Below are 25,952 nucleotides of genomic sequence, written 5' to 3' on the forward strand. Positions count from 1 at the left end.
CTGCAGTGAGAGAGGAAGAGAATAAAACTGAGGCTCCAAACATTTAGGAAAATCTGACTGCATGGCAAATGGATGCATGATCAATAACAGAGAGACGGAGAGAAACACATTATAGAAACACATTGAGAAATATTCCAGATGTCAGCAACACTAAGCCTCAGATGTCAGATAACAACTGTAGGAATACACTCACACTCTGATGTTCAGCTCTGCTTTGGACTGAAGGTTGTTACTATTCTCTTTTTAGCAAATAATATTTGCTAACACGAATTTGAATACTGTGGCTTTTTCCTATGGTTCTTTGATAGTGACACAGAAAGTTAAAACTGGATGTTTTCTCATAACTGCTTACTCCTGAAGGTAAAATTGAGTTGAAGGCGCCATAATTTTATGTTTGCATACTTCCTATTACAAAATTATATATTATTTACAAGGCTTGTGTATAGTTTTAGGTATCTTGTTCAAATATTTTCTTGTGTAGGTTATGTGTTTCAGCTAGAATAGAAAATGAGTCTATCAAATCATTGTTAAAAGGTTTTGTAGAAGCAGAATTCTATAGAACATTGAGTCCAAAAGTTTTATAGAGAAAAATCTGTCAAATTATGTGAGTATTAAAAAAGAATAGGTGAAATTCATGACAAGTTCTATACAATATTTTTATAATAGATCTTGTGGAATTTACATACCAACTTAAAAGTTTCCAAAATATACTATGCCAGTTTATTCAGCAGTTTGATTTAATTCCAGATTCCTTCTGATCTTTCAGAGAAATAAGGGATGTCCCTGATGAATAAGCAAGAGGATGTCCTAAAACCTTGATGTATGCAAGGAAGTCACAGCAGCAAGATAAACTCTCTGCAATGGCTTTGATGCTGACAATGCCTTTCAGCAAAGGACTACCCAGACCACCAAGGAGATGCAGGCTAGGATCAAACCACAGCATCTGAAGCCCCAGAGGAAACCAGATTATGATGTCTCCATTGTGAAAAAAAGAAATTATTAGCATGCATTTCCATTAAAAACAGATTAAGTATTTTTGTTCATACAAATGGAAAGTACCTCTGTTAAAAAACTCAAAAGAATCTGTCCCATTCCAAGTCCTACTTACTGGACATGAAAAACCTATAAACACTTTCATCATCGCCATGCATGTTGTTAGACACATTTTAAAAATCTGGAAAGAAGGCATTTTGCCACTTTCAGGAAGATCTATTCTATCAAAAGTTACAATATCCACATGATTAAGACCCTGCTACTTGGACAGAATAAAATGCGTAACACATAAATTACATTCGAGCAGATTTAATGAAGTTTTGATTTGTGGGGTTTGTCCCCTGACACTTCATTTTCCTTCACTCATAAGGATATCAGATTCCCTTGGGTTCTCTTTGTGAGTCCTGATGTGTCAGGGATGGGTTATTGCATCTCTGCACAGAGTGGTTTGTTGGTTACTGCCAAACACATCACGTGTTGGTGAGTTGTGGTCTCTCCCTCAATGAGAGAAACAGGATGGGTCTCAGTCCTCTAAATAGCCACTTATTTCCCTCACATTTGTTGAAGCTCATCTTTGCTATTTCTTTTTTTGGTTTGTTTTTTTTTTTTTTTTTTGTCCAGAAATTGTTATATTTATCAACAGCTCCTAAAGATTTTAGGAGGATACAGAGGACAAAGAAAGATCCCTAGTCAAAAATTTGTGAGAAGGTTCTCTGAAGACACACATTAGCCAGCATTCCTTGAAGTGCTCATAGTTCCTCTCTCAGCTGAGCAGTGACACTCCAGAGCTGGTCACTCAGAGTGACAGGAAGCCCCCTGAAGTAGGAGAGTGGCACTGACAGGCTGTGCAATGCCACCAGCTCACGTCTGCACAGCAGCAAAGGTCCGAGCTGACAGAGCCTGACCCCTGTCACTGCTGTGCTGCAGGAGGCTACAGGACAGCTGCAACAGTCTGCTGCCATAAGAAAAGCCACTCAGTGCAAATCAGATGTTTCCTCATAAAAAAACACTTTTTGACCCTAATCATGAATGGAAATCTCTCTGCTTCTCTCTCTGCTACATCTGTATGTGATGGAAAATCAATGGAAATCACAGAACAGAAACCTTTGATTTATTGCCAAGTATATTTGGCATTATCATTTGATATTTAACACATTCATCCAATAATTTGTGTTCTAACCTCGCTAACATTGGTTTCTCAAAAGGGCTGGAATTTGCAGATTTTGTTTTAACCATAAGAAACACCCTTATACTACACTTTCTGCCACCAGTGTTCTTCTGCCTGTCTGGATTTATCAAAGAATGCAAGCTGGTAGCAGTATTCCACATATGTTCCCTTTGCATAATCCTCAAAAAACAAAGAAGCTCAGAACTGCAAACAAATTGAATTTAATTCCTTCATAGAGCATTTGCATCATTTTCTTTTTGTGAGTAGCAGGAGGAAACACTGGCTTCGCTTACAGAATTTTGATAATATTTGGTTAAATCTTTATAATAATCTTGTACTTTTTGCATGTTTAAAGCATGTTTTTCATTACCCCAACTACAGAAAACAGCAAAAGCAATATACCCAGCACAAGATATACAGAGTTTCATTAATCCTTGTTTTTTCCTGGTCTGAAACAATATTAAAGGATAAACTGTCATACTGTGTATGTCTCTAAAAACAAGAGGTACTGCAAGCTGTTCTGTCTCAAAACATGTGAAATGTGCTATGCATAAATGAAAGGCAATTATTCATGTTTATGACAATACTAATTAAAAATTAAACAAATTGCAGAGTCATTCTGATGCAAGTAAGGTTACCTGAGTATCTGCTGTGGCCACTAAAAGAACAGCAGCAGCACAGGCACAGCCACATTAGCATATGGCAGGTGGAGAAGGAGAGAGGAAAGGTGAAAGAGCACCTGAGAGAATTGGCTGCGAGTGAACACAGTCTGATTCATGGAAAAAAAAACTGTGTGGCCTTGCTTGACATAAAACTGAGCAAAAAATGGTAGGTGCCTCTATGAGGATTCAGCAATGTGTAAAATAGATCTGCCTCCCTTGGTGAGCAAACAGGTAAAGTGAGTGTTTAGCCACAAGCACACAAATTTCAGCAAGTTTTCACCTATACACTGGAAAACATGCCCCCTTGCACAATGTCTGAAGAGCAAATCACAAGTTGGGGTGGGGAAAGTATCAATGTAGCATTATTGAAAATAACAACATTTTATCCCAACAGATGGCCAAGTGGCAATATAATGCTTTGTTAACTTTGTACCAAGGGCACCAAGCATTTGTGCCTTTCTACCTACCTGAAAGGAAAAAAAAAAAAAAAAAAAAAAAAAACACCACACCCCAAAACCCTAAATCCATGAGCTATTTTTGAATGGGGAAGAATTGTTATTGTTGTTATTCCCACCCCTCTTACTAAGGTATGCTTTATGAAACCCAGGTGATGACATTTCATTCCACTCCAATGAAGGCATGCAGAGCACTGCAGCAGGTTCCATCCTGCCTAACAATGAATAACAGAATCATTTGCAATTATGTCAGCATGTTGTTCTTACAGTGGTGCCATCTAAAGCATGTGTGGTATGGATGTGAAAGGTGATGAGGACATCAGTCCAGATAAAAGGGCAGATTCAACTCTCCCTGAAATTACCAGGACTTCATAAATGTAATGTAATTAGTTTTGGACCAAATTACTATATATAAATCCTCAAATAAACTTGCTGCAATTGTAGGCAATTGATAAAAAACAGAATAAAGGGACATGAACACTGCATGCAAAGCAAATTCACTGGGAACTGTAGGTAAATATCTTAGCTGCCTTTGATATATCCCATTTTAAGAGTAAACAACTGTTCAGTTATCAGTGATGTCAATTTCTGAAGGTTTAAACATTGTGCATCCAAAACTATTAATTTTTAAAGGACATAATCCAAAATATTATGTGATGCTGGTTAAGTCTATTTCTCTGCACTGAAAGAAAAATACCAATTAATACTGAACATAAGAACTTCAAAACATCTCAAAGTTTCAAAATATCTGATAAATATGCATAATTTCATTCTAATGTTTTAAAATCAGAACAAATGCTTGCCAAAAGCAATTCAGAACAGCACAAAATACTGCTTCAGGTATTAAAATGCCTGCTGCACTAGTAACTTTCATTTACACTTTTTTAGAAAAGCCATGCTATGAAAAAACAAAAATAGATTTCCAGGGTGCATTGTAGAGATGTTCTGAACCTCTGGATCACCAGATAAAGGTTCTCAAAGATCAGTGCTCATTATTTGTGGAATATACAATTCAATTAAACATATAAATCATACCAATTACATAAAATATGGAGAGTGTATATGGTTACAGATGTAAAATGAAACTATTTACCTATGAAGACTATCAGATATTTTTAGTTCTACTGTTGAATAAAATTACTCTGCAGTGGCAGAATTTCCCACAGAGCTTACTCCCCTGACATAAAGTTGGGTTTCAGGCTTGCACTCCCAAAATTCATTTTAAAAGGATAAGAAAACACACAAAAGATGAAAAAAATATTAATAGAGTTAAAGTAGCAAATGGAAAGTTTAAAATCTAATTTGAAAGGGGAGCTGACTCTCTCCCAAGCTATTGAACATTTATTGGATACAATATGCAGTGAAATGGAATCAAACTCCATATTAAATTCAGGATGCAGCCTAGGTTGGGATATTAATAATCTCTTCCAAGAAAAGCAAATGAACCTATGGAACAGGGAAAGTTTTAAGGGTGAGGGTATGAAAGGGTGAACATTGCAGTTCGTTTACCATGTCAACGACCAGAGCCCTGGGATCTCCCAGAACCAAACTTCTCCCACAAAGACACAAGCTGAAGGTCACGAGTGTTTATTGGTATTTTTTTTCCAGTCCTTCAGTCCACTCATGTGGTGTCTTTCTTGGGGGTGAGGGGCTGTGGGTGGGGGATTGATTGGGTGTTTTTTAGATTATGGCATAGCCATAAATGCATATACAGAGATACAAGGGTAAGCAGTGAGAAATTTTCATCATATATTGCTCCCAGTTTATGCAACTTTCTATATTACAGGGGAATCCCTATGGGAATTTTAGGTATCTAAATGAAATTTCAGACCTCAATGCTGCTCCAGAGGGCAATGCAAGCCTCCTGCCAGCCCCAGCTGTCCCTTTCGTTTGCAAACAGACACTTTCTGTGTGTAGGACAGACACCGAGACACGGCACTGGCAGATGCATTTATACATTCAAGTGGCTAAAGCTGCAGAAGCAAATAATAGTGGGAAGATTATGTAGGGAACAAACTATAAATTCACCCCTAACATCATATAAAATGATGAGATGAGAGTTTCCTGCATTTTCCCATTCACCTGTACTCCTCCAGAAAATGCATTGACTTGAAAGAAATAATCTTGCTAGCTATTACTGAAATTCATTTTAATAAGCTGCAACTTGGTGTTTTCTTATTTAAGCCATGTATTACAGTTTTCTTCTTCCATTTCTGCTTTGCTTCACATTCCTCTGTATGTGTGCCTCTAATGAGGAGACAACTTTTAAAATTAAAAGCATTAATAAAATGCAGCTTGTAGATATTTTTAAATTTAAAAAAAAAAAGTCAGATGTGAATAAGCATCTGGGAATCTGAATAGTTATTTCTTTTATTCCAAGTTTCCAGCAAAAGGGCTGTTTCTGGAGAATTAAAGGTATAATCCTCTACCAATGCACTGACAGATACTTTGTGGCTGGTGCCTTTTTTGATAGTATATGCTTTTAAGCCATTCATACCAGTAAGAAAATTTAAGTTTCCCACCCAAATGATTTAAATCTCTTTCTATTGGAACTTGTTTGAACTTCCTTTTATTCCCTCACTTTGAGTGGATAATAAACCATGGCTTGCTCAACTGTGTAGCATGAATGAAACATGGAAATACCATTTCTTGAGGTCATATTCAATCCTTATTTTGATCCCTGTCAATAAGGAGAGCCCTAAGTACTCAAGTCCAAATTTAAGGAGATCAAGAGACCTCAGTTTCCCACTGCCCTTCTGCACTGATCCTGGGTAGTAAGGCAAGTGCTCTCCTGGCAAAAGCCAACACTATTGTGCTGCTGCATCCTCTCTTCTTCATTACACCTTTTGCCCTCTTAAACCTTTTGTATGGTGATTTTGACAGTCAAGAAGCAGTTTCATTATTATCTTTCATTATTATTGTGTACCAGCAATGCACTTGGGCAAAGGCAGTGCTTTAGTCTAAAGAGTCATCAATCTAGAGAAATCATTTTGACAATTGAGTTCAAGCATAACAGCCAAAAGGCAGAGGCCTTTTAGAAGTGCCAATTTTAACAAAAACACAACACAGCTGAGATGTGTTTCATAAAAGCATATTCAAGCACTAACAAAATAGAAAAGATAACTAATGATGAACAACAGAAAGGAGAAACAGATGTATCTGATGGGAGAGGGAATGAGAACAGAGGAAAAATCGAAGATAACAGCTATACAATCAAAATCAGGAGGACAGGGAAAGAGAGATATAAGATCAATTAAATATGCTTATTAGAACCTCTTCCCATATTTTTGGCAAAGACTAACAGCATAAGAAAATGAGTACAGCTGTACAAGTTTGTCATTTACTTGGAGAGGCTCCTTGTGAAAAAGCTTTGTCATAGCTAATCTTTCTTCTGGGAACTTTCTGAATGAGTGGCAGATAGAGAGTGCATTTGAATACTTGTGTAAAAAATAGTAAGGAGAACAGAATCAGAGCTAAACACGAAAGTAGTGCTCTTACAGCAGTATGATACAAATAAAGCAGTATTTCTAGAGAAATATTTCTTCTGGGGAAATGACATTTCATGCCAATATCATGGAAAGACATGTGCCATTCTTAAAAAACTTGGGGTTTCAGCATTATGTTCTTTCTATTAAAAGATAAAAACCAGAGTCCCACTCAATTAAGGATGAGTTTCCATTTTGAATAGAATTATGATTACAAACTCCCTAAGACATCAGGAAGATGTATTTTTTCCTTATCTAACCAGTGGGTCCCAGTGTATAAAGCCACACAATCTCTTCAGAGACTGCACTAAGTATGCTGGCCTCACACCCACAGAACAATGACCTGCTGCAAGACACGATTGGACTGGAATTTGCAGAGTTACTCCCTTGTTATCACTCACAGCAGCCATTCAGCATCAAAGGCACCTTCACTTAGGATTCAAAAAACATTTATCTTGAAGAAGAAACTTTAAAGTACATTAATGAGAGGTATTAAATATGCTCAACAGCTAAAATGGGAATGAAACTCTCCAGAACTTCAGAACTTTGTTCGTTATTATCAAAAGCACATAAGAACCACTTGACAAACTTGAGCATGGCGGTGGGGGGGGACATGTCACTGTGTAATTTTGTTGAGCTAAAACATTAATTTAATCAGACAAAAAAGCCCTGTTTATAATTTGATTCACTATCTTTCACAAACAATTTTACTTTCCTACCTTTTCCCTTTGTTCACTTAATTGCTAGAGTGTTTTAAGAATGCATGAAGATCAAAAGCTGATTTTATGGCACTTTGAGGTGTGGAAATCAAAGACAATCATAAACAAAAGATGATTAAAAATAGCTTTTTGCCCTACAAAAATAAAATTTTTATTTTTAGATTGCAGGTTTTTTTTTTTTTTTCCCTGCTTAAATATTTGTGAATGGTGTGAACTACAAACTGTGTTGGATTCTTCAAAGCAATCACACCTACCTGATGCAAACCACAGCAGAGGCAGGTACAGAACAGCTGCAATATGAAGTCACAGTGCACACTGAACTCTTTTGTGGCTCTTGTGTATCTCAATGTTTTTCAAATGCTGGAAGTCTTATATACAATTTACTGGTGGGGCATAACACTTTCAAGATCAGAGCAGCTCAAATAATTGTAAAGGGCAAAGTTTTAACCCCACTAAAGCAATGGGAAATCCAGTAACAGCTGTCGTAGGATTCCCCTTTTTGCAGATTTATCTACTTAAAAATTTAGTCTGCCTCCTAGAACATGCAGAAAAAGCACTAAATGTAGGAGTTATGCCTACATGTTCCTCATTTCCTTGTTACCCATTTGGGCCATGGTACTACAGTGACATGGAAAAAGGCACAGGTTTTCTGTTTGTGATGTCCAGGCTCATCCCACAAGGCAGAACTCACTGGCAACAACAAATGCTTTGTTCAGTGACTGTTTACTTATATTCTGAAAATATTTATTGCATCTTATTTTTTTAACAGTAATGTGAGGGCACTGATGAGTAGGTAAAACTAGCTCTTAACATCAGCTCGGGGGAAAACACTGCCCTGAGTAAATCAGGAAAAAGTTTTTATACAGAAACAAATGTGTGAACAAATCAATGGTTTTCACATTGAAATGGGGAAAAAACCCAATTGATTTCCTAAAAACACCAATAACATGTCTTTGACAGACTTCACTGTCAAGTACCTACTTCAACAGGTGCAGAGCAGTCCAGTGAATGTTGCTTTTGAAATTCAGTGCTTCCAAAACTGATAACAGAGGGCCAAGTCCCACTGGGGGACTAAGCCTACAAGAAGCTGAATCTCTGATCAGAGAAACATTTTGTAAACACTTACACAACTTTCTCACCTGGAGGACACTGAGCAAGCAGTATGAAAGTGCTGCATGACAGCTGGCTGCCTGAGGCCACCCTCCATCGTGGGGAGAAAAACAAAGCCAGGATTTTTACACATCTATATCCTGCAGCTCATGTTGGTAAGAATCAAACAGGAAAGGAATTTAAGACCCACACACACAAACAGATGATATTTCCCTTCTCTTGGAGTGAGAAATCAACTATGAATCTGTGTACTGGGATGCTGTAGGATGGAGCAGTAAATGGGCACTTGCAGAGTGTAAGAACTGGGATGAAATGAAGAAGTGAATACAGCGCTCAACTTGGTAGCAGATATAGCATCTGCAAAATATATGGATTAGAGGAAGATCACTCAAAGATAGCAGAAACTTTTCAAAATAATGTCAGACTGACCTGAGCAGGATGCTAGCAAAATAGAGGGATATAAACTCTCTTTTATAAGTCTTAGCTATGAATGTGAATTTTATGAGGGTTGACAGGAAATTTTTGACTGTATCAACTACTAGAAAAACCTATTTACTGCTCAGATGATAGACTATATTTCTTCATATCCTATTTTGCTTGCAATCCAGCTAAATCACCTTATTTCTTTATGTTAAAAATATATATTTACTTGCTTCTTCCACCAAAAAAAAAAGTTTAATCTAAATGAAGCTGCTTACCTTCCACTAAAAGGGAGATTTTTTTTCAGCCTGAAGAGAGATATCTTTGTCAAAAAAAATGTTTCATAACAGCTTTTACACCACAGTATTATTTCCAGTTTAAAATTTTCCAGAAAAAAAAATTTAAAAGCCAATTGTAGGTGTTTTATTCATTTGCCATTTGAATGCATTCCAGTTTATCAAAAAAATTAAAGCAATTAAATAAAGTTAGGATTTAGCTTTTGCATCACACTATGCTTGATTCAAATATTTTACCCTAAACCATTTTTAGGGACAAACAACATGGAAAACCTAATAGCATATTCAAATACTGGTGATATCCCAAGCATTGTATTTCAGGAACACAAATGTCCTAAATTAACACAACATTAATTTTAATTAGAATTTGCATTTGAGAGATATTTTGCTCAAATCGTATGATTTTATGCGATTTTCTATCAAAGATTCAAGATAAAAAGAAAGCCAAAGGTTATATGTAAATTGGTCATTATATAAGGAAAGAAAGCATGTTTAAATTATGTTAGCTGCATGTCAGAAAACAATAAGCCATTATGAAACTAGGGAAAATATAATGTATTTTCTGTCTGTAGGATAGATATCATCTGTCATAGGATACAGGAAAGCAAGAAAAATGACTCACAAACATGCAGCAGCCACCTTTTATAAGAATTCTGTATATGTGCTAAACAGTGCTGTTGCAAAAATGTATATTTTAAAATACTGGTGAGACTGGTTCAGTTAAAGGAAAATCAGAATAATTGCAAAAGTATGTATGACCTAAAAAAAAAAAACAAAAACAAAAACAAAAAGCCAAAACAAACAAAACCCCAAGCAAAACAACAAAAAACTTGCTCAATTTCTCATCTATGTGTGTTTTTCGATTTGAAACTCAAATAAGCTGTCTTGCCTTGCCTGCCACACAGTAGAATTACACAATGAAGGGGATGTAAGGTGCAAAACAAATAATCCAGCCAAAATCATGAAATGAAAAGTCAAAAATGAAAAAAAAAAAAACCAAAAAAACAATCCACAGGGTCACTCAGTCACTGGGATGGAAATCATGGATATGAACTTAAATGGCATAAAAGGTAAGGGGATATTTTTGACCCTGATTTTCTAGTATCTGAAATTTTGTAAAGTTTAACCATGGTACATGACATCAATAACTTCAAAGGCTGCGTTTATGCAAATGAGATTTGTAAAGAAGAAAGCTGCTTCTTAAAAGCCTTTTTAATGCAAAAAATATGATGGAATATCTGGATAATTACTTGCCTTTATCACCATTTGGGACATAGTTTTGCAATGAAAGTATAAATATCAAATTAATGTAGATTTTTAAATAGCCTTTAATGAGGAAGTGCAGGTGCTATTAGAGCACTACTTTGGATTTTTGGTGCTGCAGTATCATATCATGTAGCCCTAGTCTAGGAGAAATTCTGGCTGCCTCATCCCTGGAAGTGCTCAAGGCCAGGTTGGACAGGGCTTGGAGCACCCTGCTCCAGTGGAAGCTGTCCCTGCCCATGGCACAGGAGTTGATGATTACTAGAGATCCCTCCCAAACCAACCCATTCTGTGAGTCTGTAGCAAATAAAATGCTCCTGGTATGTACAAAATACTCTGACTTCAAGTGGGTTTTTTAAAACATAAGATCATAAGGTTAAAAGAGACCTATAGAGACTGCCAAAGGACTCCTCACCACCCTGCAAAGGCATATCCGGGTCTTCTAACTTCTGTCCTGTATTTGCCCACCCCACTCCTAAAGGCTTACCCTGACAAAGTGTCTGCAATGTCAGAGATTATCTATTGTAGAACTACACTACTAATATCATTATAATTTATTAATATTCATTGTATCACCTGAATGTTCTTTGCTGCAACATGGGCACTTCATTTCTCATCCTTTCTACAACAGATTCAGATAAATGCATTATTCCATTCCCATCTTCAAGGCTGTTATCACATCTCTCCATGATCTTTTATGCTACGCTAGTATAAACAGACACACTTTCCCACTTCTCTCCTCTGAACATTTCCAAATGTTCCACAGACTTTTTGAACTGTTGTGTCTAAGCTATCCATGATCTCCACTTAAGGCCATATTCAGCGAAGAACAAGAATTAGATGTAGTAGAGTTACATATGCAAGCCAGAAATATATTCCTTTTTTTGTAACTAGATTGCTGTTGACTTATATTCAGCTTGTGAACCTTTCAAAGCCATTGATCAGCTCTGAGGAAAGGTAGCACAGTCAGCTTTTTCTTTGTGCTGCATCTGTGCAGATGATTATTTCTACCAGATTATTTCTAAAACTTGCTTTCACCAGTATGGATATTGCTTCCAATTTCTAAATTTTGTTTTGAAGCCTGATCCTGCATGCAGCACACTCCTGACCCAGCTCCCCCTATGCAAATTGATTGGATGCAATCACCAGTTGCATGACTTAGGTCATTAAAAAACACTGATGAGTTCTGGAGCTAGGACAAAGCTTTGAAGGGGCTAATGCAGTCCACATTAGTTAACCCCTCATTTCACTGATAATGAACATCTGATTATGGGATTTTCACCCGTTTTGCACCTACTCCACAGCTATGTAATCATGACAATGCTTCCTCGCCTTCCCTATTAAAGTATCCTGGGATAGATTTTTTTATAGTCTTTATAATGACCAGCTGTACAAGCACCAGATGTTTTCTTCTCCATTCAAAAGGACTTTATCTTACTTTGGAAGAAAAGCATATTCTTTTTGTGTGATTTGGTTAACAAAAACAACCAGGCTTTTAATTTTTTTTTTTTTAATAGATGCTCACAAACAGCTTAGCTTTTATTGACGGTTGTTTCTGGGAACTCACTGACTAATTCTCTGGCTCCTCTTTTCCTCCCTTTCCACTGAGATGATTTATGTTCATTGTTTCCTGTAAACTGACAGCACACTGGATGCTCTAATCAGAGGTGGACATTTTGTGCATGGGTGATTTAGTCATTAACAACGTGGCCTTGCTTTCCATGTGAATGTGGAAAGGGACAAGTTCATAATATTATACTTCATAATATACATAATATTATATTATATTTTATATATATAATTTATATAATATATTATACTGAATATTTTTACTGGACGCTGTTAAGGTATTAAGTCAAAAGGTGGTGTGCCTGATACTTCGACATGGGTCACACATGCAGGGATACAGTATTTTTCTAACATGCATGTTCCCACTATTCTGGAAATATTATTCCTTAACTTTGTGAAGACAAAAATTATTATGCTAGGCAAAAAGCAGTGTAGAATCAGTACTGTGCATCATTAACATATTCAGAAAGCATAAAACCCAAAGAAATGGGTGACTGATTTTAATTAAGATGAAAATCAAACACATACAAGATATTTCATACTTTCATAATGTATTTTAGCAAATACTGAAATATGTATGAAATATAACACATTAAAGTAACAGACTGTGTTTCACATGTTAGTATCTCCACCCATAAAAAATTAGGAGACAGATTTAATGTCCATTTCACTTGTTTTTCCTGCCTAAATGAACAGAAACCTAAATAAGTTGCCTAGGGACAAAGGATTATTGCAGAATAAAGCAGAACAGTCATCAAAGTCCCCCAATTAATACCAACAGAATCTTTAATGAAAACTGTATCACCACAACCTGTACAACTGTTTGTGTGCCACAGGTGAGGAACTGATGGCCCAGGCAGTGAAGGAATTGGCAAAAAGGCGCCTGCATCAGAAAGGAAAGGATTGACTTCCAAACCCAAACTTCTCCCAGCTGGGAAATTGTATTTCTCTGCCTCCCTTAGTACTTCTGACCATGGCTGCACAAATATAAAAGGCTAAGAAGCTACAGCTATTTAAGTCTATAATAAGTCTTAATTAACTGGGATTTTCAAAATGTATGTGAAGCAAAATAAAACATAACAAGCTCAAGCTACAGGATTCATTGTGGTTTCAGTTTTGCTAATTGCATATTGGTCAATTGACTGCCAAAGCAGTCTGGGCTAATTTACTGATGTCACAATTGAACTGCCATGGTGCCCTCGATCCAATGAATCCCAAACAAAATATCAAATTATATTCTGTTTTCCTATATTTACTTGTGTAAAAATTGAATGGCAGGAATAAAAATAATCATCTGTTCAAATATTCATATTCCCTATATTACTTTTGCTACTGTACAACTGTACTAAAATAACATTACATTAATTTTAATTAAGCTTTGCATTTCAAAGCATTTTTTCCACACATAGTATGTTTTTATGCAACTTCTGTCAATACTTGAAGATAAAAGGAAAGCCAAAGGTTATATGTTAATTATTAATTATCTGTTGAAAAAAATGTAATGAGCTTGGTTTATATCAGGTCACACTAACACTCAACTATTGTTTGTGAACTGCTGCAGCAATAAAAAATATAGCTCCAGGAAGGATAAACAGTCCATTATTCGATCCTTGGAAAAGAATAACTACCTTTTTGTAGGCTGTGTCATATACCCATGGGTTTTTTTAAAGTTCTATTTGATTGTGTATTTTTTTTTGTTTTGTTGTTTTTGGGGGGTTTGCTTGTTTGGGTTTTGTTTGTTTGTTTTTGTGGGTTTTTTGTTTGATTTGTTTTCATTTGTTTGTTGGTTTTGGTTTATTTTTTTGGGGGGGCGGGGTGGGGTGGGAGTTTGCTGTCTTTTTCTTTTCCAACCTAACCTTTCACAGGTGTTGGCAGGCTTCTCCAGAAATAAGTATGCTAAGCAAATCCTGTCACCATGACCCTGCTGCTATCGCCTTCTATCCAGAGAAGGGGAAGAAGCCCTGAAGGTGCCCAGATGAACTGCACAGCCAGTGTTTGCTCAAGAGGGATGACCCCAAGGAATGTTTGTGTGTACAAACATCTACAGAGAGTGGAGAAGTCCCCCATGGAATTTGTTGATAGCAACAACACTGACACTCACAGCAGTGAACACATTCTGCTGACAGAGAAAACCAATTAATACTGCAGGCATTGAAAAAATAAGTTGGTGAACTTCCAGCTGCATTGATCTTTGCATCTGTTTTGCATTGATTATTAAAGCTCTAACTTTAGCAGGGGGTCATTCACATAGGAGAAACCAGCACCTTCAAAATTTTTTTGAAGAAAGAAACAATTAGTCTGTATATTATCAGCACTAACTTGAGATAAAAAGGTGGATGTGCTTATTTTAGAAAGCAGCAACTATCCCTACTGGGCAAAGTGAAATGCAAACACTTTGGAAGAGATTTGATAATGATATGAATCCCACCTTACTGCTATTCAATTGCACACATATGTAAGTGTAAACTAAAATGTAAATGTAACTAAAAATCAGCTCTGAAAAAAAATATCACGTATTTGCAAGGAAATGGATGTTTGTGGAAGCCGTAGCAAATGTTCCATAAACTAAAAGTAATAAAAGTTATTGTTTGCATGATTTAATGTAATTTTTAGAATACATGACTATCATTCAACTGTAAATAAACAAAACTTTAGGTGAAAGGAAGAGCAGAGCAATAGAGAGGAACTATGTCTTCCAGGCTTGGACTTTGAGTAATTTCCCTGCTCTTTGGGGGAAGGACAGTTCAGGACAGTTCACTTAGTTTCTTTTACGCTTCTCCCATTTCAGGTGACTCACCTTGGCTAAAGTTGCCCACCCAGTGCAACTAAAATTTCTGGAAACTGTGAGAAAAGCTATGGAGTATCTACAGAGGACTATTTGCATTTTTCTCCTGAAGACTCTTACTGTAAATTGTTAAACCTTTTCATTCTCTCTTCATATCAGTTCTTGCAACACTTCTGTTGTTTGCAGCTAAATTCACTCTATTCTTACAGGGCTTTGAGAAACGGAAGGTTTGTTTGTGTTTTAATAGGGGACAAAAAACTGATGCTGTGCTGCAGAGAAAGAGGAAATACAAACATAAAGAAGACTCTTACCACTTTGGGCCAATATTCAACATCTGCTCTTTCTTTTTTGTTAGAAGACAGAAATGAATCATGTATTTTGGTGCAATCCTCTTTATTTACAAAGAACACATCCACCATCGTAATTCCTTTAGCATCGTGGAAACCAATTCAAATTACTTTTCCTGTCAAATTCTAAAGAAGTTATCTGGCTTCTTCCCAGGGTCCCACTAAGGACTGTCTTTCCCATTGTCTGCTGCTTTTTGCTGACAGCTAGTTTGCTAAAAATTCTTCTAATGCTCTTATGTTTACAACCAGTCCCATGGAAAACTCTCAGACCATGTAGCTCAAAGCACCCCCAGGCTCTGCCAAGTGGCCACTTGCCTCAGGCAGTCTTTTTCATTTGGGCCAGTTCTCTCTATCTAAAATAACCTTAATTTTACCTTCATGTTGCCTTGAAAACTTACCCCAATACACTTGCAAGAGTTAACCGCAGAGTAGGACTTAATATCACGATTATAAAATTAGCATTATCTCCAGAAGCATTTCATATTCATATTTAAAAAGCTCAACTTTGATAATAAATTCTACTGAACAGAATATCACAACTATTAATTTTAAAGTACTGTTATCAGCAGTAAAAACTACATTCAAGCTTCCTTTCTATACATATCCCAGGAACCACATATAATGAAACTAATTTATTTTGATTATTGCCTTTTGGGAATCTTAAGGCTAACTCCACTACACAAATATAAGAAGGAACTTTGGTTATTATGTTAAGAAAAGTGAACCATTTTCTTCTCGTGGTCATAAATACATATAATAAAACACCTAATTTCTTTCCCCTATTTTTTTTTTTAATTAAAGAACTCACAGTTTTAATCTTAAAATCTGTTGTTGTCTGTTATCTTCTTTACCTTCTGAATTTTTGTGGAATGAAGAAACAGATCTGCTAGCAAGCTTTCACAAATACTTTGTATCAGCTTTGCTTAATTCACTCCCCAACAGAAACTTTTTCAATATAATATTGAGTCTGTCACTGGCACCATTTAATACTTCTTTTTTACAGGGAACAAACATGTTGTGAGCATTACCAGTATAAGAATTAATCAGATGCTTACTTTTATGAAATGACAGTATTATAAATACAACCTCAATTTTACAAAACAAAAGCAAAGAAAGTGAAGAATAATTCTCAGTATGGGAGGTTTGACTCAATGGGTTACTTGTATTGTTAACAAGAAGTCAGGTCCCCACAAGTATCAGAGTATAAAGAGTGAACACTCTGAAAATTGGGCAGGATAAATTGTCATTTGGAAGTGCCTTTTATACTGACTGCAGAGGGAGTCCTGAGACAAGATCTAGTGTCAGCTACCCAGGCATATTGCTCAAAAGGTCCATTCAGAGAGGAACTTAAATTTTAGGTTGGAGAGAATGCAGAAAACATGAGCCTAAAATAAATGTCCCAGTTACCCTCAGTATAACTAGATCCACAGCTGAAATAAGCAGTCATAGCTCTATTGATTTCAGAGGAGCCTGAGCAATATAACAAGTTGAGATTCTGGTCCTATGAATAGCTCCTTTGACTTCAGTAGGATTACTCACACAGCCTATGAGTAACTACATACAGATGTGTAAGATATTTGCTAAGCAACAGACAAGAAGATAGCAAAAAAGAAAAATTATCTGTGAGCTTAACAACTTTTAAACATAAACTATATAATCCTATAGACACCTACACACATGAATATACATTGGGGTACATTAATTATGCATGTCAATATTTCTTGGTTTGCTTATATCTGCTGTTGTTAGTTCCTTGCTCAGCCTGAAACAGAAAGTATTGCTTTTGTTCCTTCAAAAGCTGTTGTTCAAGAATACACCATATTCACTGTGTTTTAGTATTGCTAAAGTAAATGTGTTGCATTCTATAAGCAATATCATATATACCAAAAGCCATTACTGTCTTTTCTAAAAGGAATACTTTAAAGTATTGTCATTTGAATAGAAAGCAAAAAAGCTTGAGCTGAAATGCACATATTCTCCACATTCCTTAGTGCTATTGACATAACTGAACTTCCTGGTTTTTATTAGAGTTACCATAGAAATGAGCCTAAAGCTATTACATGAATTGTTACCACCATTAAAAAGTAGTCTATTTCAGTTTCATTTGTCTATTTGCAAGAATTTTTGAATATTTAGGAGAATAAAACTACCTTGGTAACCAAACCAAGGCAGAAAGGTGGAGGGTTTTTTAAACAAACATAAGTGTATTTAATAAGCAGAAGCAATAACTTGAGTGGCACCCACACACTGTATAAAGCAAGCATTTTCTACAATTCCATATTTTTATGTTTGTATATGGTATTCTTTAAGACAGGCAAATGGTGCACAGCTGACTGTATAATGAGATGCTATATATAAATGATATTAACCTCTAAAGTTAGGCCAGCACCAGCACTTTACGCACACAATATATGCTTTCAAGCATTTTCACCTAAAAGTGCAATCATGCATTACTTCCTCATTGACCAAGAGCTTTATAGTGTATTACATGAGGAAATAAGAATCAAAGTAATCTTTAAAGATATGCACTGTCTTTCTGGTGTGTAATTAAAATAATGTATAAAAAAGTGATTTACATTTAAAAAAAAAGTACAAATCTATTTTAACTAATTGACTGATCTGATATACACAAATGCATATATCAGACTAGATATAGGGAAAAATATTTTTATTATCAGGGTGGTGAAACCTCCATGTCTGGGAACATTCAAGTTCAAGCTGGATGAGGCTTTGAGCAGCCTCATGAGTTCTGGGAGAAGTTGCTCATTGCAGCAGAGTGGGACTGGATGACCTTTAAAGGTCCTTCCCAACTCAAACAATTCCATGTTTCTATGATTCTAGATAACAACACATGACACATTGGCACATGTCTTTTGTGTGTCTGAGTGAAGGGAAGAAGGTACTTTATGTACATCAGTGATTACAGGCTTTTGGATTAAAAGTACCAATTCTTTAAAACATCTGATGGGACCAAGCATACAAAAGGTGCACAAAAGGAAATCTGAGCAGCAACTGGTTTACCTTAGGAAGGGCAAATCTTTGCTAAAATAACTCAACTGGAAGATGTGTGGTTTATCATCCCATCTGTGTGAGTTTGTTAGTGACCTCAGTGTAATCTTGTCAGCAAAAATTTCAATGCACTATTAAAAAGAAATCATTTGGATGCAGATTCTATCTGCAGTGTGATGCCTTTCAATCAGAAGTTCATGAGACAAAACCTTTGAGCCACTACAAATCTGGCAGGCAACCTATCAAGTTTTCAGTAATATGATCTATGAACAGATACCTATTCTGAGCAGAAAACTGAATGAATATTTTAGATGTGAAACACACAGAGAAAACAAATAATATTCTCTTCATATTTCTTATTTGTTAAATCTGGGTGATAGATCTTTTCCTGTATAAAGGAGGAAAACAGTCAGATTGGAGCTTCATGGATGGGCTCTTGTGTGAATTTAGGGTATAAAATGCAAGAGGCCCAACAAATCATCTGGGAGAAAATGACAGCTTTTGGTTTTTCATCCAGTGAACTAAAAAGTAAAATTTTACTGAGAAAGGTGCTAGTAGAAAGATTTGTGAGCCTTTGGAGTAAAAAGAAGAATGAGATATTAGATCCTAGAATACATATCTGATCTTTTACCATAGTGTAGAACTCTTCTAAAAAATGCTTTGCTTTTCCTAAATCTTGCAGTATTTAGGAATTACTTTATTTGATAAACAAATATATCTTTCCCTTTTTCTACTCCTGCATCAATTTCCCCATTTACCTGTAAATGTTACCTTGCTCTGTCATGTATATTCCAAATTCCTCTTGTTTTGTTTTTGTTTTCTTGGGACTCTGGGTTTTTTTTTTTAATCAAGATACTGTTATAAGAATTATGCTTTGGAAATCATCTCATCATAATTTGTATTATTCTTTTCAAGGAACAAGCTCCCTGAGATGAGCAATATTCCACTCTCTTCCTTCATCCCTTCTTAAAAACCTTTTTTAAAATGTCACAAATCCATGGGAGGGATGGGTAGTGGAAGATGTCAAGGGATGCCAGGCAGGAGGCTGTTCATGTTCTCCTGCTCAAAGTTTCACTGATCTTTTTGGAACTATAAAATAAAAGACTGATACTTTCCATTTTCCCTCAATATAGAATGTGAATAACTTTGATGGTATAAGGTAAGACAGTGTCTGCTGTCCCTTGCCCTTTCAGAAGGCAGGAGAGAAGAAGAGAAGCTCATCCAAGAGTTAAAGTATAAATATAGAGTTCAAAAACCTGGGATAAAATATATCTTAAGAGACAGCAATGTAGATTAAAAAAATATGAACCAAAATTTTGTTATGAGCAAAAAAAAATTACCAAAGCTCAAGGTCTTAGGGAAAATAAACTGAAAGACCAATAGGTATAGCCAAAGGAAGTTAAATTCAGTGGAGACAAACATCAGTTAAATTATTTTGGAAGACACTTATTTATCCATTTTCATGTATGCACAATGTAACAGTTTCTTACATTTACATATGATGGAACCTAAATTCAAACTGCTCAGCAAGATATGGGCAGTGCTCTGAAAATTTCTAAATTGGTGAGATAACTGAGACATTCCCTCTTCACAATGCAAACAACTTGCTCCTGCTTTTACTGGATTGAAGCCATGCTATGCTCAATTTGGAATCAATAACATTCCAATTTAGCCAAGCATTAAAGTCAGAAGGCAAAACAGGACAAGGTTCTGAATTTCCAGCTATGCATAGGGCTCTACAAATCTTTAAAAAAATATTGGCTTACTTCAAGAGCCTGATAAAATGTATTACTAAAAGATGATAAGAACTGGATGGTAATGTTCCTCCTCCTTCAGGGGAAAGAAAATTGGGAGGAACAATAAAAGGACGCACAGCTTTTAACAGCAAGCTTTTCTGTATTTGTTTGTGTTCTTGTTTTATTTCTATTACTGTAGTTTGGATCCATATTGAAGGTAACATCTAAACAAACATTCCTGTCTTTAAAGAATGATGAAAGAGATGAAAAGCTCATCCACCAAATGGGCTCTAAAGTAGATACTTCAGAAATCTTTTCAATAGTAGATTGTCTCTGTGTGCAATTCATACAATTTATTTGCAACACTTAATTGTAAAATCTTATATTTTACATATAAAAAGTTTTCTAGCTAGATTAAAGGAAAATATTGCATGGAATGTAATCAAAAACTTGTATTTGACATGAACTGCAGCTGGTGGTCAAGAGCAGATTGAAAATAAAGGAGATTTCTTTCAGCATTTACAATTCATAACGCTATCGAACTCCAGTTACAAGAGAAAACCAAGTTTCTCTGGTTATACTCAAGGAAAGCCAAGATTCAAAACCAGCCATGAAGCTCTGAGTTCTAATCCAGTTGCCAAGTATGTATTTTTATTTTGCTCTTCTGAAGAAGTTGACTGATGTTTATGTTGCATTTATCAAACAGCTTATTTTAGCTTTCATAACAGTCTTAGAAGTACTTTTGATGACATTAGGAAAATAAATCTTGGAAAACTTCAGAAACTTTGTGTATGAGAATGTTTTCATTATCAAATGATGCCTAAAGACCGCATTAGAAATATACTTCAAAAATCTAGGAGAGCCATCACAGAACACAGACCAGACCCTCTAGATCTGGAAATGGGTACATTCATATTTGTTCTTAAAAACATCAATAAACCAACCTCATTAATATGAGAAATTAAATCCATTAACTACTACATTCTATCAAAACATAGTTTTGCACAGAACTATCAAAGTATTGAGACAAATTTAAATTAAATAATATTAAGTTGAATAATGTGGCTTATAGAAAGTTTCATCTATATTTGGCAAGTAAAAAGAAAGAGATGAGAATTTGCCCTCAGAAAATTCTTAACAATGTTCATATGAATAAAAAAAAAATACCAAAAGGAAACAAGTACCAATAACATACATTTTCTTTTGTAGCACCACTTGAAGCTAAACCTTGGCATTAGTACATTACAATTTCAGAGAAGGAAAATTATAAGTGCTAGTTACCTAGCACTTTTAAAGCATATATAAATTCATTGTAGATCTACAGTAAAAAAGTTATTTAAGCAACGTTATGAGCAACGTTTGAAGGAGCTGGGGTTGTTTAGCCTGGAGAAGAGAAGGCTTAGAGGTGACCTTATTGCTCTTACAACTCCCTGAAGGGAGGCTGTAGACAGGTAGGGGTCGGTCTCTTTCACCAGGCAGCACTGACAGAACAAGAGGACACAGCCCCAAGCTACATCAGGGAAGGTACAGGCTGGATATTAGGAAAAAAATTTTCACCAAAAGAATAGTAAAGTACTGGAATTGTCTTCCCAGGGAGGTGGTGGAATCACCATCTCTGGATGTGTTTAAAAAAAGACTGGACATGGCACTTGGTGCTATAGTCTAGTTGAGGTGTTCGGGCATAGGTTGGACTTGATGATCTGAGAGGTCTCTTCCAACCTCATTATTTTGTGATTCTGTGATTCTGTAAAGATTCATAGTGCCAGTATCTAAGAAAAAAATCATTAAGTAGACCAAAGCTTGTCTTTAAAACAAACCTTCAAGATTATAGTACATTAAGCAAGTGCTCTTTCCAAAAATCATCAAGATTAGAAGCTCAAGAAGGGAAAGCATCGAATTTTATATCTCATTTATGAGAGCAAAATGAAATATCACAACTATCAGTATGCAATCATATACATCTAGTAGCATTGATAAAGTTTAACCTAATTTAAGTGCAATATATTGTTAAGCAGGTAAGAACAAAGATTTGGGCCAGATTTTTCAATATAGCTATAAGAATTTAGATCACAAAAGAATAAGGTGATTCTATCTATAAATATTTACTGAAGATTTCAATTGTGCCACACATCTAATGATGAAACTACTGATTCTAATAGAGAATTTTGCTCCTTTGAGGGGAGGTTCAGGTTGGGTATTAAGAAACACTTATTTACAAAGAAAGTGGTCAAACACTGGAACAAACTTCCTAGCAAGGGGTCAGTGCTCCAAGCTCATCAGTGTACAAGAAATTGTTATTAATTTGGACAATACCCTTAATAATATGGTTTAGCCTTTGTTCTGCCCTGAAGTGGTCAGGCTGAATAATTTTTTGTAGGTCCCTTTCAACTGAAATAGTCTATTCAATTCTATTCTAAATATTCTAAATATGCCACCATAAGGAAAATTTACCTTTCTGCAGCCTAGTGCTGTAATTCCTTTAATTTTTGACAGGAGAAAGAAATAAATTTTTCTTCTTCAGCATAAAAAAGTCAGAGGTATAAAATTATTATTTCAATTGCATATACAGGAGAAAGGGGAGGAGTGACTGTTCATCAAAGTTCTCAACTTATTCTGAAAGATAAAGCTACTACAATAATCTTAAAGTCATTGATACCTCTCTCCGTCGAGAAGCCCAACAGGTTTGTTTGATTTTCCAAACGACAGCAGCTACCAGCAGTAAGGATAAGAAACAACTGCAATTACAAAAGAAAAAAATAAGAATTGTAACTTGTGAAAAGATTATGTTTTTAGGGTATCAAAACAAAACAACAAAAAGGCACTCTAGCATGGGAAAATAAACCCCAAAAATTGGGGAAAACTAAACTCTACCAGAATTACAAAGAGTCAACCATTCACATTCAAAGTCAAAAGCAAAAGCACATCACATGCTCTGGTTTTCTCCTGGAAATGTTTCCATTACAACCATCCACACACCCACAACAGCCTCAACAAATATGCACTACCTGGTCCAAGTTTAGTAGATGGAAAAAGAGGATGAAGTATAGCAAAAAAAAATCATAGCAATTTATATTTCTTTCACTTTGTGAATTCTGAGTAATTTCCTGGGATGCAGGAAGGGTAACTACACAAGGAGTGTAATTAGTTTGAGGAACTGGGTTTGCACAGTGACAATAGGCCTGTGTTATCTTACTGAATATTTCCATGGGTAATTGCCCAGGCAAAATATTTCCAAGGACATCAACACATTACAGTTCCAAAGAAACAACAGAAGAAGAAGAAAAAAAAAAAAAAAACCAACAAAATTAAACATCTGCAGTGCACAATCAGAGCACATACCTTCTCTCTTGCTTCAGTATTTTTGTATTGTAACATTTAATCCATTAAGTATTTTAGTAGAAAGATCATTGAACTCAACTTCTTTTAGTGAGTTTTTGGATATTGAAAAAACGCTTCTAAAGCTAGCACTTGTAATTACTCAGAAGATCTTTCAAATTTTTAGACAGTTTTTTTAATATAAGTATCTGGATTTACTAATTGTGTGAAGAACTTCCACACAATGTTGTCTCCTCTGCTGTACAAAGCGGTTTCAGTTAATATAACACTAACTGCTGAATTATACTAGACATCCACAATCTTTTTTCTGCCAAAAAGCTTCAAAATATATTCTTTAATACAGGAAATACCAAGATTTCTGGAAGTAGTATTATTCAGAGGAGTACTGTGCATATGTGCAAAATGCACCAATGTTTCCTTTTAAAAGCATGTACAAGTGACTGTAAACTTATGTTGGGTTGTCTAGGGAAGAGCAAAACTAAAAAAAACCCACTGACCAGCAGAATAAATTCCATTTTGCAGCAACATCTTTTAAGGTTTTTAAGTCAAGAAGGACTTATAAATAGTATTTCCCAGAAATGTTTCCCTTCCTCCACACTGCACTGTCCAGCTGGGACCTGCAACAGATGCTTTAGGGCAGCATCAGGTACTGATGTGCTGCTAGAGACTGGGATGCTGTGCATGAAGTAAGGGAATGCCATCTCACTCTTCTCCTCTACAGTCCTTCCAAAACCCACTAAATTAGGGAAACAACAGCAACTCCGTTTGCAATTTTTAACTCAGTGCTCCTGGAATTTAGAAAAGGTTAATACATGCAAGGGAGCTGGATACAAGAAACTAAGAGAGTCTTGCACTGTGTGACTGATTTATTATGACCAGGAAGAGAATCTCTACCCTTAGAAAATTCTGTCCTTCATATTTATTAATTTATTGAACAGTTCTCTTAAGTTAGTAGAATAGAAAATATTCAGAATCCTGGCTGAAAGACTTCAAACATATGGATACTGTGCTCTGTATGTAAGTGGAGTGGGTCACAAACTGAATTTTCTTGTCATCAGTCAAAACATCAATTACTTGCAAATCTAAAATCAGAAATGAGTGTCTTAAAGACACACCCATAAAATACTATAAACCATTGAAAGTTACAGCATTGCTAATGTGAATTTTGTATAATCTTTTCTTGGCAAGTAAATTTTTTTGTGGGGGGGGGTTTAAAAATAAATAGAAGGGGAAAAAAAATCAAAATTCACGTTAAAGAAGAGAAGAAAGACACGGAAAATAGATTTTGTGAAATTAACCTAGTTCCAGGCTGTGGTGAGATAACATCCTTGGTTTATGAAGAGCAATAAAAATTAAAGCTGACTGCAAAGGATCTCACAATACAGAGTGACTTGGCAATAAAATAAGAGAATGAAATTTAGTGACAATGAACTGAAGGCAATGTGCACAAGAAAAAAAAAAAACACAACTAGCTACAAATACACAATGATAGGTTCTAAATTAGCAATTACCACTCAAGAGAATGATCTTGAAGTCATTGCAGATAGTTCTTTGAACATTTCAACTGAATGTTTAGTAGCAGTCAAAACAGAAAATAGGATGTTGAAAGAGATTAGAAAAGGAATAAAGAACAAACCAGAAAGCATTGGGATGCCTGCATAAATCTACAGTGCGTCTGTACCTTGAAGCAACCATCACCTTATCTCTAACAATCGAAGCTGAATTTAAAAGGTATAAAGGAAAGCAGTCAGCTTGGTCAGGGGGATGAAATGGTAGGAGTAAAAAGTTCTCTTTGGCTTTGAAACAATAGGGAGCTGAAGGGAGCCATGATAAAGGCATTAACATCACTGGCAAAAAATGTAAAAAACCAGCAGGATGGGTATAGGTGGATGCTCTCCAGTCCCCCTTTACACTTCTTATCTCCTCCTCCTTGTGACAGTGATACAAAAACAGGAAGTGCAGTGCAAATTAAATTACTTAAAAATTGGCCACTGGGCAGATAAAAAAGAAACTCAGCAAGGGAGCAACATCAGAAAAGGGAACATCTAGATGGTTTGCAAAGCTCCCATAGTATCAGATCCACTCAGTTTTGATGGGACAAATATATAATAGCTGAGAGATCTATGCATGACACAAAGACAAAAGTGCTAATGGCACAGAGGTTAAAGTGATTGTACAATGCTCCATTTTTAGATTTTTTTTTTAATACACAATCATTTCTAAGTCATATTTATGAGAACAAGGAAGTCAGGCATCATTTACACTGCAAAGGATTTCTTTTCCCCTTGGAATGAAGCAGCTCTCAAACCAGTTAGGGACCAGAATGAATGATAATTCAGTATGAATTACTGCTGGGATGCTGAAACAGAAAGGGTTAAAACAACCTTAAATACTCAGGTGCACAGTAGTAAGCAGCACTTGAGAGATAAAATTATCACTCTACAAGGCACTGCCAAAACAGATACTATCAGACTTGTTCTTAAAGCTCTGCCATTGGCATATTCTAAAAGGAGGTTGGAAAACATGGAGAGAATAGAGAGAAAAATCACAAAAAGCATTCAAAATTTGGACAAAATCTTTTGCTGACAGTGACTTTGCA

At 35.7% G+C, this 25,952-nt stretch overlaps 1 protein-coding gene across 4 annotated transcripts in view; it reads right to left on the minus strand.

The window, feature by feature from the left end:
• The window catches only part of ATRNL1 (attractin like 1), a 433,916-nt gene that overhangs the window by 181,823 nt on the left and 226,141 nt on the right, over positions 1–25,952 (minus strand). For all 4 annotated transcript variants that reach the window (XM_053949025.1, XM_053949022.1, XM_053949023.1 and 1 more), the window contains exon 26: positions 22,674–22,752. In XM_053949025.1, coding sequence (XP_053805000.1) covers positions 22,674–22,752 — 79 coding nt within the window. The remainder of the gene's footprint in view (positions 1–22,673; positions 22,753–25,952) is intronic.

This window comes from Vidua chalybeata, chromosome 8 (genome assembly GCF_026979565.1).
Source record: "Vidua chalybeata isolate OUT-0048 chromosome 8, bVidCha1 merged haplotype, whole genome shotgun sequence".
NCBI lineage: Eukaryota > Metazoa > Chordata > Aves > Passeriformes > Viduidae > Vidua > Vidua chalybeata.